Source organism: Gordionus sp. m RMFG-2023, chromosome 4 (genome assembly GCF_954871325.1).
Source record: "Gordionus sp. m RMFG-2023 chromosome 4, tfGorSpeb1-WG-v2, whole genome shotgun sequence".
Classification (NCBI taxonomy): Eukaryota; Metazoa; Nematomorpha; class Gordioida; order Chordodea; family Parachordodidae; genus Gordionus; species Gordionus sp. m RMFG-2023.
The window spans coordinates 28,758,260-28,776,298 of record NC_088778.1 but is presented as its reverse complement, the minus strand read 5'-3'; the positions used below and the strand labels follow the sequence as shown (position 1 = coordinate 28,776,298).

The 18,039-nt window shown below is 27.0% G+C and overlaps 4 protein-coding genes and 1 long non-coding RNA gene across 5 annotated transcripts; 1 reads left to right on the top strand and 4 right to left on the bottom strand.

The window, feature by feature from the left end:
• Nucleotides 1-11,910: 11,910 nt before the first annotated feature.
• LOC135928474 (uncharacterized) lies at nt 11,911-14,156 on the bottom strand. The gene is made up of 2 exons (XM_065464937.1): nt 14,125-14,156; nt 11,911-12,688 (listed from the first exon to the last, which is right to left on the bottom strand). Exon 2 carries the CDS (start codon nt 12,677-12,679, stop codon nt 11,993-11,995), a length of 687 nt encoding a protein of 228 aa, XP_065321009.1. The 5' UTR covers nt 12,680-12,688; nt 14,125-14,156; the 3' UTR covers nt 11,911-11,992.
• A 459-nt stretch (nt 14,157-14,615) lies between these two features.
• LOC135929020 (uncharacterized) lies at nt 14,616-15,022 on the top strand. Its single transcript, XR_010572449.1, has 3 exons — nt 14,616-14,763; nt 14,814-14,885; nt 14,937-15,022. It is a non-coding gene; the product is annotated as an uncharacterized LOC135929020 (long non-coding RNA).
• Nucleotides 15,023-15,182: 160 nt separating this feature from the next.
• On the bottom strand, nt 15,183-16,316 carry LOC135928791 (uncharacterized). The gene is made up of 2 exons (XM_065465254.1): nt 15,625-16,316; nt 15,183-15,405 (listed from the first exon to the last, which is right to left on the bottom strand). The coding sequence occupies exons 1-2, from the start codon at nt 16,314-16,316 to the stop codon at nt 15,183-15,185; spliced, it is 915 nt and encodes a 304-aa protein (XP_065321326.1).
• A 149-nt stretch (nt 16,317-16,465) lies between these two features.
• Nucleotides 16,466-16,798, bottom strand: LOC135928790 (uncharacterized). Its single transcript, XM_065465253.1, has one exon. The coding sequence runs from the start codon at nt 16,796-16,798 to the stop codon at nt 16,466-16,468; it is 333 nt and encodes a 110-aa protein (XP_065321325.1).
• Nucleotides 16,799-17,388: 590 nt separating this feature from the next.
• On the bottom strand, nt 17,389-17,925 carry LOC135928789 (craniofacial development protein 2-like). The gene has a single exon (XM_065465252.1). It carries the CDS (start codon nt 17,923-17,925, stop codon nt 17,389-17,391), a length of 537 nt encoding a protein of 178 aa, XP_065321324.1.
• Nucleotides 17,926-18,039: the final 114 nt, after the last annotated feature.

The window sequence follows — 18,039 nt, the reverse complement described above, 5'->3', positions numbered from 1 at the left end:
TAATGTTGAAATTGCTCGTTTTGAGCCGATTTTTAAAAACGACTAACTCAATATTTTCGCCAGAAAAATATTAACTAAGCCTAGAAATTTCGATACTATATGTCTAGACCTTTGCTCCTTCTATGAGCAAAATTTTCAGGCTTGCATAATATTTTTCTGGATAAATAACTGAGTTAGCCGTTTTTAAAAATCGGCTCAAAACGAGGCGTTTAACAACACTAATTATTAATTTTAACTTGGTCTGAAAATTCTAATTAATCATTTTGTTCAAATAAAAATTATCTTATTACAATCTTTGAGTTGAGATACAGTTTACATTTTTTTAAAAAAATGCACATAAATAATATTTACGCCATCTGGCATATAAAATATTTTGCTATGTTAAATATTATAATAAATTTTTTAATAGTATAAAGAAATTTTTGAAATGCAAAAATTAATATCTTTTTATGCATTTAAATAATAATCTATTTTTTGAATAAATTTTATCGAAACAATATTTTGTAACACTATATTTGTAGGAATTAGCCCTACTTTGGATTTAAAAAAAAATTAAAAAAATATTCATAATCACACTACCTTTACGCAAATTTTAGACACTTTATTAAATTTATTTGGGTACTCTTAGTTTCATTATAGAGTTCTAAAATTTTTCTTTAAAATGAATAAAAAATAAATCCTATGTTTTTCCAATTCCAACGAAATCCGATTCTGAGATTTATTTTTTCAAAGATGCGATCCATGGAAATAGTTTTTCAATCATAATTTTCAAGATAGCGTTGTTAAAAAGCCCAATTCGGGTCGATTTTAAAAAATGGCTGATTAAGATTATAACTAAAATAACATGTATGGCTAAAGATTTTGCTTGCCAAATTTCGATGCTTATATAATAATATTTTAGCTAAAATCTTAATCTCGGGTCATTTTGTAGACCAAAATCGGGTTTTTTAACAGCACTAGCTAGTTAAAGGCGACACCACTATATTAATTTTCTCGGATCTTAATGATAGCTTTATTTTACTCCTTTTTTTTAAAAAATTCAATTGTTTTTTTTACCGCCTTATATGTTTTTTTGAAATTTAATATAGTATTTTTTTAATAGTTTATGTTTACATACTTTTTATATTTTAATTAGTGCTATACGGCTCGACTTTAGCCTATTTTTAAAAACGGCCAATTCGATATTCTAACAAAAATATTGCCTATGCCTCGAGATTTCTCTAATAGATGTCTAAACCTTTGTGTCATCAATGGGTAAAATCTTCAGGCTTGCGTAATATTTTTCTGGATAAAATATTGAGTTAATCGGTTATTAAAACGTTTAAAATACTAATTTTAATAATAGTTTTATTTATGTTATATGTATATATATTTTTAAATCTGTTCCGATATAAAATATCGAATGAGATTTGATCGATATTTTTAAAAAACTGATGCGATTTCGTGTTTTTATTCTTTTTACTTATTTTATGATTGTAGATAGTGTTGTTTATTAGTCGACTTCTTCCGAATCGACTAAAAACTTTAGCGGCTAAATTTGACAATTAGTCGACTAATTTTCGTGGATTTGCATTATAATTTTAAGAGTTGTTAAATCTAGATATAAAAATGGGGTACCTGTATCTAAATAGATTTAAAAATACTTGAATGCAAAATTTATTTTAGTTCACATTAGCATATAACTTAATATCAATATATATATTAAAAAATATTAAGACTACTATAATAAAAAATTGGATAAATATATAATATTATAACTTATATATAAATATATATATATAAATATTCATTAAATTTTATGCCCGAGTTATCAATAACAAGCAAATTCTGATATTTATTACAATCCATCTCAAGGAATTTGTCATTTTTATTTGCAATGGAATTGGTATTTTATTATATTAATTTTTCTTCTAGATTAATATTTATGAAGAAGATGATATAATCAATGATGACATTCTCCCATGGCCAATTTATGGACCATATTTTAAAAATGATATCTCAAAATAAAGAAAACAAATCTTTGATAGTAAAATGTTTGCCATGTCTACAAAAAATACGCAAATTTCAGTTACCATCTCAACTTGCAACATTGTAAAATATTTAATAGATACTAAATAAATGTTTACAATAGTAATTTTAAATTTTAAGAGAAAACATCAAACACTTTTAATCAATATAAAAAAGGGGAAGGAGAAGAAGTCTATTAAAGAAAATATTGGACCAGGCTCGTCGTCCATTGATTTTTTTTCCAAGAGACCTCAGACTTTAACCCAAACCACTATAAATGATTTAATAACTTATTTTATTATAGATATCATTCCGCCATTTACAACTGGGGAAAATCCTTCATTTATAAAAATGATCAAAAAGCTTCACAAAAAAATATAATTTGCCGACAGACAGTGGTTACTAGAATTTCCCAAAGATGGGAAAATGAAAAGAAATTCTAATAGAACCTAAGCTAATATGCATAACAGCAGATTGTTGGAGTGCCTATCACCGGTATAACTATCATTTAAATTTGTATAATAATTTAATTACGAACAAATTATTTGAGCAGTTTTAAGAAATGTTATTTTTATTCATACATAGGAGTCACTGCACACTATATAGATCCATTAAGTTTGGAAAGAAAAGATGTCTTTACAGATAAACGAGGATACCTTAATGACCAAAATTTTGAAAATATTTTATTACTGAAATCTAATTATTTATAATCATTTAAACATATTTTCATATATTATATTATTTTATTGATGAAATCTAATAATTATTTATATTAATCATATATTATATTAATATCTAAAAACCATTTATTTTAGTTATATTTTAATAATGTGATATCTAGTCAATAAATATTTTAGCTCATTTCATGAATTTTCACAATAGAATTCTAATTTAGGTTTATTCAAACCTTATATAAGAGTATAATAAAAACTTTATCTGTATCTAGATACATTTTAAATGTATCTGTATCTAGAAACTGTATCTAGATAAATTTTAGACGATGTATCTGTATCTAGATCCATTTAAAAAGTATCATTTAACAACTCTACCGTAAAGTAAGTATAAAATCTTAAAAACATAAACTTTAGGTAAGTATTTGAGCTATCTAATGCTATTTTATAAATTCAAATACAACAATTATTTTCAGGCTTATGCTGATTTTGACAAAAAATGGGGAGATTAACCTTATTCGCACTATTCCACGAAAGTTATTGATAAAAACAAAAATTTATTAACTATTGTGTTTTGAAATCTATAAATCAAACATGCGTCATTCGCTTTTTATGAAACATCCTATTTTATTATGCTCCATAACCCTTTATTGCTTACCATATGAACAAATGATATAATTTAAAAAATACATTTTCATCTCTAACTAGTCTTCCTATAACTTAAATAAAATTCCTAAAAGCAAAAAAAAAATTCAGTTTGTTTCTTCTTTTTTTCTCCTTTTGAATTTTTAAGACCTTGTCCTAAAGTAACATTTCCTAGCCAACCTTGCATTTACCACTTCCATTCATTTAAATAATATTTCTCTTTAGTTTAAAATAAATTGAAATAAAAAACTAAGCTATAAAATATTTATAAAACTAATATCCTGTAGACGTATACTCTTCCCATAAATTTCTTTGTTAATCTCCGATCCTCATTAGGATTTTCTTTAAAATTTAACTTACTGATTACAGTAAAAATATAGTGGTTATATTAAAATATATAAGATATTTTTGTGGTTCCCCTAAAAACCTAACCAAGTATATTTCTGATTTGATAAAATATTTTTAAGTGAGGTTTCTCTTTCCGCTGATTATTATTATAAAGAATTCTTTTTTTTTAGAAATCGCTGAATCAAGATATCATAAAAATATAGTTATTACGAAATACGCAACAATCATAAGATAGTTATAATAAATCATCATTAAATTATTTACGTTGAAAATTTTTTTTTTTATGAAATATAACTATGACTAATTCTAATTTTGAGAAATTTTCTATATCAATGAGAAAACATTACTCAAGAATTGTTGATCCAAACACTTCTTCTATCTAGTAAGCATTATAACATTTATTGATGGGGGCTATATAATTATTTTAAAAATATGTATAAAATCTGTTTGTATAGCATTAAAATAGTTAAAAATGCGCTTTTATCGAATTATGGATATAATATTTTTGTTTAGCACAACCTATTCACTTTTTTTTTATTTCAGGTTAAAATATACATTTAAATATATTATTAACTATTAACTTAAAATTACAAAATTAGTAGTGTGCTAAACTATTAATAATAACAACTATTTTGCTGTATTGGGTAAAATGTATGAATGAAGATACATAATTATAAAATCCGTTAAATTAATAACTAAAAATTGCAAAAATTAATAAATTATATTTCACAAACTTCTCTCGTATTTCTTCAACCTCTATAAATTTTATATGAGTTTCATTCCGTACTGATTATTTTTGAACTTGTATATTGGTAACAGAAATGATTTAATAAGCTCATTTAAGATTTTAACCTGAAATAAAAAATGAATATTTGCTAAACAAAAATATTACCTCCATAATCCGATAAGGGTATATTTTTTTACTATTTTAATGCTACAAACAGATTTTACACATATTTTTAATATACCTATATAGCCCCCATCAAAAAATAATATAGAGCTTACTAGAGGAAGTGGGAGGATCCACAATTCTTCTGTAAAGTTTTCTCACTTGTATCTAAAATTTTTCAAAATTATAATTAATCATAGTTATATTTCATAAAAAAATTTTTTTTAACTTAAATAATTTAATGATGATTTATTATAACTATCATATGATAGTGGCGTATTTCATAATAACTATATTTTTATGATAATCTACATGATTCAGCAATTTCTTAAATAGAAATTCTTTATAATAATAATAATCAGCGGAAATAGAAACTTCACAAAAAAAAGATTTTATCAAATTAGATATTTAAGTAGTTATTACAGGTATTCAGAACTTTTAGGCTAGGTGGACCACAAAAAATTATATATATTTTAATATAGCCACCATCTTTTTATTGCAATCGCTAAGTTATATTTTAAAGAAAACCTAATGAAGATTAGGAGATTTACCAAGAAATATTTGGGAAGAGTATGTGTCTACAGGCTATTTTTATTTTATAAATATTTTATAGCTTTACGTTTTTTATTTCAATTTAATCTAAAGAGAAATATTATATTAATGAGTGATGAAATGCATAAATGAATCAAGGTCTTAGAAATTCAAAAGGAGAAAAATGAGAAACAAACTGAATTTTTTTAGTGCTTTTCGGAATTTTTTTATAACTTATAAGAACATGGAAGTTGTCTCTTTTGTTTAAATTATGTCATTTGTTCATATGGTGCGTAATAGAGGGTTAAGGAGTATAATAAAATAGGAAGTTTCATAAAAATCGAATAGCGCATTTTTGATTATAATAGATTTAAAAATGCGGCCGGATAATAATTATTAATAAATTTTTGTTTTCATGATAAATTTTCTATTTGTCAAAATCATCATAAGCCTGAAAAAAATTGTTGTATTTGAATTTATAAAATAGCATGAGATTAGCTCAAGCACTTTCCGAAAGTTATACATTAATAAATATTTATATTACTTTATACTTCCTTTACAGCTTTGATTCTAAGTGTATTTTTGCTACAACAGCCTCAAACCCGGATCTGAATTGGTTTAAGTTCTGATATAGGATAATTAATATTATTTTTTAAATATTTCCATGGAAAATGTTTTATTGATAAAATTTACCATTTGCATAATATAAATAATTTATATAAAAAAATGACATTTTTCGAATTTTAAAAAAATGTTTAGGATATTTTTTTTTCCTAATTCTATTGCATTGTCTTATAGAATTAATTTAATCTATAACAGTAACTATAAAAATATTTATTTTATATATTTATATAAATATATTATAATATATCATATTTTAAAGCATAATTATATTGATCAGACTAGCCTTGATTCTATTAGCCCCTAGTTACTAATATAATTAATACCTCTAAAAAATATATTTAAATATAAATATGAAACTTTCTGAAATAGGAAAAGAGGATTTTAGATCTCATATGTCAATTTTATTATTTATAAACTCGATATTTTTATTTCGCTTTATATAGTGGTGTAAAAACATTTTAATATTTACCTTAAGAACACATTTTATCCGAAAAAAAAATTTAATTAGCTGAGTGGAATATATATTTTTCTCAAATATGCATTTCTGGGTTTAAAATAAAAGCATATGAATTTGCAAGCCTCTTGCCACGATTAAACGTTTCCTGTTCTAAACTAAAACAAAAATCGCTAAAAATTGGGAACCTGAAATACAAGTGTTTAGTACCCTAGTATCTATTAATATTAATTTCAAATTTACTTTAAAAATTTTCTAGGTGATATAAGCCAGGTTTCCAATTTTGAGAGATTTAGAACCTATCCCGACTAAACTGTACAAAAATTTATCGTTATAGCAACTTTAATAAATTTATCATTCAATAGTAGGAAGGATAGAATTTCTTACTTCTAAAAGCTCTTGGCATTCATTGCAGTCATTTGAATTCCAAATAATTTTTATTTTGGCCTCGAAGCGAGAAATTAATATTATTAACAATCATATAATCGCAATCATTTTAATATGTTTTTTATCAAACATCAATTTTCATAGAAAATGGTAGTCATTTGAAATTAGAAATTAATAATAATTGCAGCTATTTTATCTCTATGTTTTAATCGATAATTTATATTCGTACACTATCATAATGCCAAATTTAATAAAAATCAAACTTTAAATCCCTCATTGTAGAGAGAGAAAACATCCGATTCATATATATCAAAAAAGCTTACAAATATTCTGAATTGACGACAATAATAACACTAGCAATCTAGAAAGAATGCCACTATTTATTAGGCTAGCATACTATACCAAAACAGAATGAACTAACCTTTTAAAAAAAGGGACTAGATTATACTAGACTTGCTAACCTAGCTAGGATACTTTGTATATCTGCAACTATTACACCTGGCGAAATAATCTTTTCCATCGCTGGATATACTCAATGCGCGATACTTTTTTGTAAACGAACTAAATCGGGCTTTTTAACAAACCTACACATGAAACACTCGTCAATAACCCTTAATTTTTTTAGTGCTATAAACTTTTTATCCCGACTCTCCAAGGTTTTCTTCCATCCTTTTCATTTCTTGCCAAATCCCCCCCCCCTCCCTTCACTTTTTCTAACTTCCACAAAATATCCCTTTTACTTACTTTTTCCATATTTTGATGATCAAAACTTTAGACTTACCATCACTGCAACAACTCACGATTATTCTTCCAAAACAAAAGGATCAATGGTTTATGGTACGTTTAAATAATAAAATTTAGACCTCCTGTTCTATCATCGAATACCTAATTTCAGCCTCTTATTATTTTAGACCCTTAAAAATATTTAATAATTGTGAGAAAATCAACAAGATATGAGAAAAAATTCACCAAATAAAAATATTTAATAATTGTGAGAAAATCAACAAGATATGAGAAAAAATTCGCCTAATAAAAATTCAAATAAGTTAAATTTTTTAAAGATATAGACTATTCCTATTAAACCATATAATTTATAACGCTAAGTCTACCTCCTAAATAAGTTTGGCCCTTATTCCCTGCCATAATTTCTGTTAAATTTAGCAAAATTATTATTATAAATTAACCTAAAACTATATTTAAACCTAATCCGGAGTTTCTAGCTTAGTCTTATTCCAAACCATATTTCGGTGAAATTAAGCAAAAGAACTTAAATTTCTCTCAAACCAGATCCGCGTAAAAGTATACCTAAAATTTAGGAGCCTCTTTACGATTTATCTTAGTTAGGCATTGCTTAAAGGCAGCACAAAAAATATCAAGCAAATGGATTATTATTTATAAAAATCAATTTAAATCAGTATATGAAATGGAGACATGTATAACATGACACGAAACATGCTCTATGGCAAATTCTTTTCGCTTTTTGAAAAATCTAAATTCTCACCTAAGTACAAGCAATATCTTAGGGAGGGTACTGTCTAAGTTACCTATTAGGTCTTATCACTACTTAGTTTCAGTGAAATTAATCAAAACTTAATCAAGATAGGTGCCCATACAGTTTTTCATAATATAATATAGAAATTCATACACTTTTGTGATTGAAAAGGTTGTATTAAATTGATCGGCAAGAAAAACAAGATTATAGTTATATGGAAATATCTTAAAAATATTTAAATTGATAAATTGTCACGTACCAGAAAAAACTTATTTCTAATTCTATATAATTTATTCTATAAAAAATTTCAAAAATCTAAGAATTACAATGTTAAAGACAGAAGAAAAAAAATTAAAAAATCGGGACACATTCCAAAAGTCGCTATAATTTGTATAGGATTATATTTTCAATTGTAAAAGCGCACTTAGTGTTAAATTACTGAACAAGCGCTCAACTTTAGCGCCTGAGGGTAAAAAATTAGCTATTATAACCGTTTTCAATTACCGTTACAATTCCATCATATTTTGATATCACATTTCTCAAAGATGCCACAAGTCTATTTGAACACTTTTTTATTCCGCCACTAAATATGAAAGTATCAAAGCTAGAGCCACATCTAGTTTCATATTTTAAGATGATAAGGAATTTTTATAATGATAATAGTATAACATATTTTTTATTTCATTTTTATATGCCTACGTTTTAGAATTAGCGCTTTCAAAAGTTTGGCAAACTTCACGCTTAGAACTGAGTCTTAATAAAAATTCATTATAAATTTTTGAAAATTTAACTCGATTTAAAATTTAAATTATTTCTGTATTTATTAAACAACTGTGAAAATATAACGTCTATGAAGATTATAGTATACCTTAATGTATTTAGACATAATTAATTTTTAAATCACGACTTAAGATTCAGCCTAAAGTGCCAAAATTTTTATGTCGCCATTTTTATCTATTGATTGGAATAATTAATTGATTAATTAGTAAGTAATACTCATAAAGAACGCGTTCGTGAACGAAGTTCGTATTTTTTAAAAGTGAACGTGAACACGTTAGATTTTTTTAGAAATATTTACAGCACTACATATTGTTCATTCTATATTTTTTCTTCTAGCATGATGTCAACCTTGAAGATTTTTTTTAGCCAAAAATATTTTTCTATTAACTACGTACCAAATGGATTGAAGCACTAAGGAATAAAATACGCACTAATTATTGACATAAATTTCAGAGATAATGCTTCCAAATGTTTGGAAAACCTTAAGACGTGATATCATACTTAGATTTTTGTAAATGGCTTGGAAATTGTTTTAAGAATTAATAAGGCACTATGCAAACCAGCTAGTTCGAACTTCTACATTCTCCGTTCTACATGATGCCAATTTTTATTTTTTTTTACCAATAATTCTTTTTTTCCATTAAATCAACTACTAAACAGAATAAAATATAAAAATAAAGCCCTACTTAATGATTTAGTATAAGTTTCAGAATTATGATTTTCAAAAGCTAGGCTCATTTTACACTTAAAACATGAGTCATAGTTTTCATTTTGTTTATAACTCAGTTTCTTTTTGTGGTTCTCATATTTGATTGAGGAATTAAAGTACTAGTCAGGCACTAAATATTTGACACGCCATATATATAGATTTTTATATTTTCTATTTTAGCACGATACCTATTTTGGCGATTTTAATTTTTCTTTATACTGTCTACCGAACGGATAAAATTAATATATAATTAAGCTCTAAACATTGATAAATTTACAAAATAAATGCTTTCAGTAGCTTTTTAACCTTAAGGGGGGGGGGGGGGGGCAAAATCTTGTTACTAATAATTTTTTCCTTTATACTGGCTAAAGTCAGCTACTAATAAAGCAAAAAACTTCCAAATTTTAGAATTAGAGCTTCCAATTTTTTAGTCAACGTTACCGGAGACTATATAAACTAACCACGGAAAAATAAATAATAATTTTATACGATAATTATTTTATTAGTATTAATTGACTTATTCACGTCGAATAAAAACTTTATTGAATTTGATTTGAATATTAGGTTCTTTTAATATATTTTCAAAAATGATAAAATGGAATATTAAAATTAAGGTGAAGAATTAATAAGTACCGCGAGAAACATGCAAAATACTCAAAAATAATTTCTAATATCTAAGAATAATTTTGAAAATATTTTATAAATTAAATATATTTGCAAATAATTTTAAATATTTACAAAATATATACGAATAATTTGATCGAATAACTATAAATTATTGGACAGATAATATATTTTCCTCATTTGTATTCGATTATAATAATTTTGTTATTTGTATTCGTAAAGTTTTAATCGAATAATTCGATTTAGGTATTCTCTATCCTAAGTGATGCTATTTTTAGAAGCTAACCTGAAGCATATCTGCTTGACCCCACTTTCTAAGTCACCATAATTATATACGTGTTAAAAAATACTTTAAGAATTTAATATTAAACTTCCCACCTGACCCATAAAAATATTTTGTGCTTTGTTTGGTTCACCTCGCAAATCATCAGGTTGGGCCGCATTGACCTCTAATAGAGACACTCGCTATAGGGCAGTTTTAACCTGGTTATCTAATAAAATATCTCATCACAGACTATAATTATTATATATAAGATTTAGAATATACATCGCTGAAAGGCAGCTGTGACAGAGTCTTCGAATGATGAGAAACTCGCTGGTATGAATCTTGACAACGCGCAATTTTTTTTAAATTTATTTTCCATTATATTTATGTTTAATGTAGTGTTGTTAAAAGCTCCAATTTAGGTAGATTTTTAAAAACTGTCTGATTGAGATTTTAGCCAAAATAATATCATGTGAGCCTAGAGATTTTGCTCACGGATGGCAGAAAGGTTTGAACTTTTATTTGCCATATCTCGACTTATATAATATTATTTTGGCTAAAATCTTAATCGGTAACACTAGTCTAATGTTAGCTAGTGGGTTTTGTAAATCAAGGAATGACAAGATTAGAAATCTCCGAAAATGTTTTCACCATTATAAGGTTAATTATATACTCTTTTTATTTAGTTTTATTATATATTTCCTTAATTTAATTTTTTACAAAAATTATTTATTAAACCCAATTCTACAACTCAAATTTTTAAAAAATTTATATATTAAAATAAATAGAACCTGCACCATAATATAAAACGATTTTTAGGTTTATAAGACAAAATTCGTTTTTTTTAAACAAATCTAAACAATGTTATGTAGCAGATATGGGTGAAGGCTTGATAATGCTATTTAACTATAATTAAATTTTTAGTGTTTTTAAATTTTTATAAAAAGTATATTTAAAAAACTAATCAGCCTAACTTGTAGAGTGTAAACTAGCCTAAAAAAAGATATAAATCTAAATCTTAGTTTTTAATTCAATTAATGTAAAAGATGTGAACTTGTTTCTCTTATTATTAAATTCCTAGTTTTATATAAATTTTTTCAAAAAAATGAGTATATATATCAGATGAAGTAATAAGCTGGATTTTTACAACTTTCACAATGAGTTAGACTGTTTAGCCTGACCCAGCTAATTAAGAACACACTATTGAACATGAAGATTATTTTTCAATAAATTATTTGACTGTTTTGATCAAAAGTTATTAAAATTTTAATTTATCTTTTAGGAAATGACTCACTTCAGAAATATAAAAGCATATATGATTTAAGGAAACCAAGGAAATAAATTAAATATTTGAAGTTTTAATGGATTGAAAATTCTAACATTAATGAATTTTAAAATAAATTTATTATAAAACAATTAATTTCATATTTTATTATGAACAAAATAAAAGGTATATAAAACGTAAAAAGATATATAATCATTTATTGTAAAATTGTATAAAAATATCTTATGATTTCATGATAATCAATAATTATTAACTATTTATTAAATCATAATTGTATTAAATTAAGAGATTATTTCTCTCCATCTTCTAGCCGCTTCTTCTAATGCAGGTTTAATTTCATTTGCAATGGCACCCCCTTCTTTTAAAATGCCAAATTTCAAATTGCCTTCTAATCGTACCTCATCAGTGTAAATTGAAAATTGAATTTGTTCCTCTATCCTGCTCATTATTTTAGAAGGATTACTTCTTTTATTAGGATTTATAATACAATCTAATAAGTATTGATGGTATGCATATGCTTCTTTTAGGCAAACTAAATCTGTCTTAATCATAGACCTATATATAAGACTAGCATAGACACTACATCGCATTGCTTTTGGGAAACCATCTGGTAGAGATTTATCTACTGGATCCAATATATCTCCTTCAAAACAAGCTCTACAAATATTAAAAGCCCATATTTGACCTATTCTTGCTAATGTAACACTACTAGTATTCTTTCCTGATTCAACAATTTGATACTTGTCTCTTAATTCTCTTATTTTATTGGTTGCTTCTGCCCCAACTGTGTTAAGAATTTTGTTAATTTTAGTACCTCTGACTGCAAATAAAGTTGCTAATAAGTTCATATCTTTAACTAATATTTTCATATCTGGAGTTATATTTAAAAGAAATTGGAGTAATTTATGGGGATCAAATCTTTCGAGCGAAATTTCATTTATGTTTTTGGTAATTTCTGATATTTCCATAATCTTAATCTAAAAATAATCATTAATATAATTATAGCATATCATGTTTCCTTTCACTTTAAAAAAATAATACTTAATAAAGGTTGACTAAAAGATAAGGAAAAATATATTTATCTATTCAATAGTTTTATTAAAGTAGCTAGTTATTCTTTTGCAAAAAAATACCTATTTACTCTTGGAAAACATTACTTAGTAACTATAAATATTAACATTTTTTGAATGTAACTGTTTCAAGTTACTTTAAAAAAATGTTATATTTATGTCTCATTTATTAATATTATAGTTTTCCACATTTAAATTTGTTGTTTATTAAATATAGCATCCACTTACATCAAGCACTCTATAAATGTTTGTTTAGTCAAGGGAAGTTTGTTTTTGAAGAAAAACTAATTTTGAAAAATTATATTTGTTAAACTTAAATAAAAATTCATTATGCCAAATTTTTTTGAAAACAAATATTATTATTTTTTCAGTATACATTGTGTAATTATTTCTATATTTAAATTGTATTTTTATTTGTGACATATAAACATACATATCCAAGATGGTTCCTTTTTGGGAACATAATCATTAAATCGATAATTATACATTTTTATATTTTGTCTTTTTAGTGTTATTTTAACGTTTTATATATGGTTTCCATGTTATTTAACATATTTTTTATTTTTTTAAAAAAATTCCTGATTAAATTTATATAAATTAAAAAATTACTTTATGTAATAAAAATATTATATTAAATAACAATTTAAATAAATAATTTATAATGCAGCTTCCAATTAAACTCTTTACTTTTATCTCATTAACGACACTACTGTCAAAGTATAAATTTATATATTTGGTAAATTTGTTCAAAATAATCTGTCAAGCACAAAAAACTAAGTTTAGGCATGCTTTTACTTTGTCATCTCTATTTATATATAACAAAAAAATTTTGTAAATATTTTCAAAAAAAATAGAAAGGATAGATAAAACATTATTAATATATTCAAATTATTACATTATATATAAATTCTACAAATAAATATGTGATTTAGCATTACATTATCTTTATTATTCACAATACGTAATTTCTAATATTTAGGGTATCTTGTACACAGGGGAAGCCCACTAATTAAAGGGGCTTCCTCCACCCTTTAGGGTGTATCCAGTGCAATGTACAGAAGAATACACTGACAGTAATTTACTCTATTGCCAGGCCACATTTATTTATATAGGGATGATATTTCTTTAAAGATTGAGCATATATAGAAGGCAGAAGCAGATATAGTGATTAATTACTTACAATAGTGACAGAATAAAGAGATAAGAAAATCTATAACTCGTATTATATTTATTTTTTAAAGATTTCTATAGATTGGTTTATTTGTTTTTCTATTTTATATTTACTTTGTGATGAATATAAACTATAACGGAAGTAAAATATTATTATAAGAATAAAAAATAACCTTTTGATGGTGATTATTAGCTTTGTATTGAAATTTACTATTATATTTTATCGTTTCATAAAAAAAAGCAGATCAAGTGAATTTTGAATTTTTAAAATGTACCTTTACTATTTTTATGTGATAATTAGGTATTATGTCGGTTAACTATTCGCAAAATTTCGCTTGAGCTTTTTACGGGAGGGCCTCCTTTGATCGTATTATTTTGATCTTAGGTCAAAATGGACGATTTTTTCATTCATATGAATTTATATGCACGTAATTTTTCTAATTCTTTATATCATATTAATGTAGTAATGTATACCTATTAATAAACAAATATCAATTATTTATTAGATAATGAAGAAAGAAGAGCTACTGATTTTGAACTCCTTTAAATGATGGAAATAGAAGCAACTGATAAATATGATTACAACGTATACCTATTAATAAACTGATAAAAATGATTAAAATTTATTATTTATTATATAATGAAGAAAGAAGAGCTACTGATTTTGAACTCCTTTAAATAATGGAAATAGAAGCAACTGATAAATATGATTAAAATTTATTATTTATTAGATAATGAAGAGAGAAGAGCTACTGATTTTGAACTCCTTTAAATAATGGAAATATTTTTCTAATTCTTTATATCAGATTAGTGTAATAATGTATACCTATTAATAAACATATATCAATGTATTATTTATTAGATAATGAAGAGCTACTGATTTTGAATGCCTTTAATTGATGGAAATAGAAGCAACTATAAATATGATTACAACGTATACCTATTAATAAACTGATAAAAATGATTAAAATTTATTATTTATTAGATAATGAAGAAAGAAGAGCTACTGATTTTGAACTCCTTTAAATAATGGAAATATTTTTCTAATTCTTTATATCAGATTAGTGTAATAATGTATACCTATTAATAAACATATATCAATTATTTATTAGATAATGAATAAAGAAGAGCTACTGATTTTGAACTCCTTTAAATAATGGAAATAGAAGCAACTGATAAATATGATTAAAATTTATTCTTCTTCTTCTCCGTTTTATGGCGATTTCCAGGTTTACCCGGGTAGGCCAGTTTTCCCTCTGATTTTTCTTTTCCATTTTTGACGGTCCTGAGCATCAATACTTGTAAGATTCAAGCTTCTCATATCCGCCGCTATCACATTTGTCCACGTCATCTTGGGTCTTCCTCTAGGTCTTGATCCTCCTACTTCCATCATTGTGCATCTCTTTACCCAGTCATCTCTTGTCATACGTTCCACATGCCCAAACCATCTTAGTCTATTTCGTCGCATTACCATACCAATCATTTCTATACCTAATCTTGCTCGCAATTCCTTGCTAGTTTTTCTCTCTCTCAGAGATACCCCACACATCCATCTAACCATCCTCATCTCTGTTCTTTCTAATTTGGCTTCGTGAATTGCTTTCATTGCCCATGTTTCACCGCCATAAACTAAACAACTCCTCACACAGCTTACGTAAACTTTCCCCTTTAACTTCAGAGAAACATTTTTATTTGTAAGAATAGACGACATCTCTCTGAACTTCTTCCAAGCTAGTCTGATCTTTGCAACAACAGCAGAATCTACACCACCATCTGCGTTTAGCATATCACCTAAATAACAAAACTTATCCAATTTTTCTAGGGTTAACCCATTGCCAATATCCAGACCACCATTTTTTAGGTTATCATTATTATGTATCCCTTTCATGCATGTTTTACAAATAAAGGTCATTCTTTCTAACATCAAACTGCCTTTTTTCCCGCTACATATTTTATGTACCCATTTCTGGCATCTGGTGCATTGGATAGAATTTCTAGCAACACCTTTCGCACATACACCACAAGGCCACTTACCTGATTCTTCTATCTTTAGATTTTCCCCACCAATCATCACATTTGTTTTTGTTGCATTCATTTTCAGGCCCTTTGCTTCCATAGTCATCTTCCATTTACTAACTTTATCCCTCAATTCTCCCTCACTGTTTGCCATTAATACAAGGTCATCTGCATATAATATCTCCCAAGGAAGTCCTTCACGCATTTCTCTAGCCACCACATCCATTACTAAGTTAAATAATAATGGACTCAGCACGAATCCTTGATAAAGCCCTACCTTCACCTCAAAGCTGTCACTATCACCATAATCCGACCCTACTGCTGTTTGTGCTCCAACATACATTGCCATCACTGCGGTAACTAACCATTCCTCTACACCGGATTTTCTCAAGGCCCATCTTGTAATCTCACGCGGCACCCTATCAAATGCTTTCTCCAAATCAACAAACGCATAATAGAGTTTCTTTTCCTTTGCAAGATACTTCTCCTGAATTTGTCTCACCACAAAAATTGCTTCTGTCGTGCCTTTGTAAAACCAAACTGCATTTCATCAATTTTAATTTGTTCCCTTATCCGCTTCTCTAACACTCTCTCAAATACTTTCATTGCATGTTCCAAGAGTTTAATAGCTCTGTAAGACCCGCAATCTAAAGGATCACCTTTCCCCTTGTATACTGGGATAATTATACTTCTTCGCCAGTCCTCGGGAATAGTACCTTCTGTGACAATCTGATTTGCTAAATTCATTAACCATTCAATCCCTAAATCATCAGAACCTTTAAACATCTCTGATACCACCATCGTTAAACCCGATGCCTTCCCTTTCTTCATCTTTTTCACTGCTCTCTTTATCTCTTGCCAAATTTACACCCTGGACCTTCTACCTTTGCACAACTAATATTATTATTCCATTCATTTTCTTCATTCAAAAGTCCTTTCATGTAAATCTTCCAGGTGTTCTTAATACCACTACTATCAATCGTCATTTTTCCTTCCATATTTTCAAACACTTTACACCTATCACATCCTGCCTCTTTTTTGACATCTGTTTTGCCATTCTAACCATATTTCCAATTCCATCAGCGTATTCCATTTCTTTAACAAACTCATGTCTCTTTTCTTCTTGAGCCTTCGCTATTAATTTCTTAACATTTCTTTTAGCCATCTTGTAAATATCATTATCACTATTTTCTTTGCTATTATACCATACTTTGAAACACCTCCGTTTCTCATCCACGGCTTTCGCTACCTCCGGGCTTCACCACCAAGTCTCCTTATGTCTAGGCGGCCCTTTTGTCCATCCACATACCTCCTCAGTTGTCATTACCCAAGCTTTCTTCATGACTTCCCACTTGTCATTCACCCCAGATGCTTGTGCCACCTCCGCCTCCCTAATCGCTAATGCCATATTGAGTTGACGTCTAGCATTCTCCTCCTTCAATTTCCAAACCTTCAGCCTTGGGGCAAACTTTCTTTTTGGCACCTTTAAGAGTGAGATCTCCTACAACTAGTCGATGCTGATTTATACATTCCTCTCCCGGTATCACTTTCACATTTTTTATTATACATCGATCACATCTCCTTAATAACAAGTAATCCACAACACTTTTGGTACTACCCGACTTATAAGTCACCAGCTTCTCTGATTCTTTCTTAAACATTGTATTACAAACAATCATATCCATAGCATCACTAAATTCTAAAATCCTCTCTCCTTCCAAATTTCTCATGCCGTAACTGAACCCTCCATGTACTCCTTCATAACCCTCACTACTCGCTCCCACATGTCCATTCAGATCGCCAGCCAGGATAATCCCCTCTTTATTTGCCAGTCTCGATGTCACCCCCAATAGACTGTCCCAAAATACATTTTTCTCTTCTTCACTTCTTCCAACCTGAGGAACATATGCCGAGATAATATTATATAGCTTTCTACCAAAAATCATCTTGATAACCATTATCTGGTTGTCTAGCCTTCTCACTTCGACTTGTCTACCAATTTCTCCATAACCAATACCCCAACTCCAGCCTTACCATCATTACCTCCTTGCCAAAAGAATTTATACTTTTCG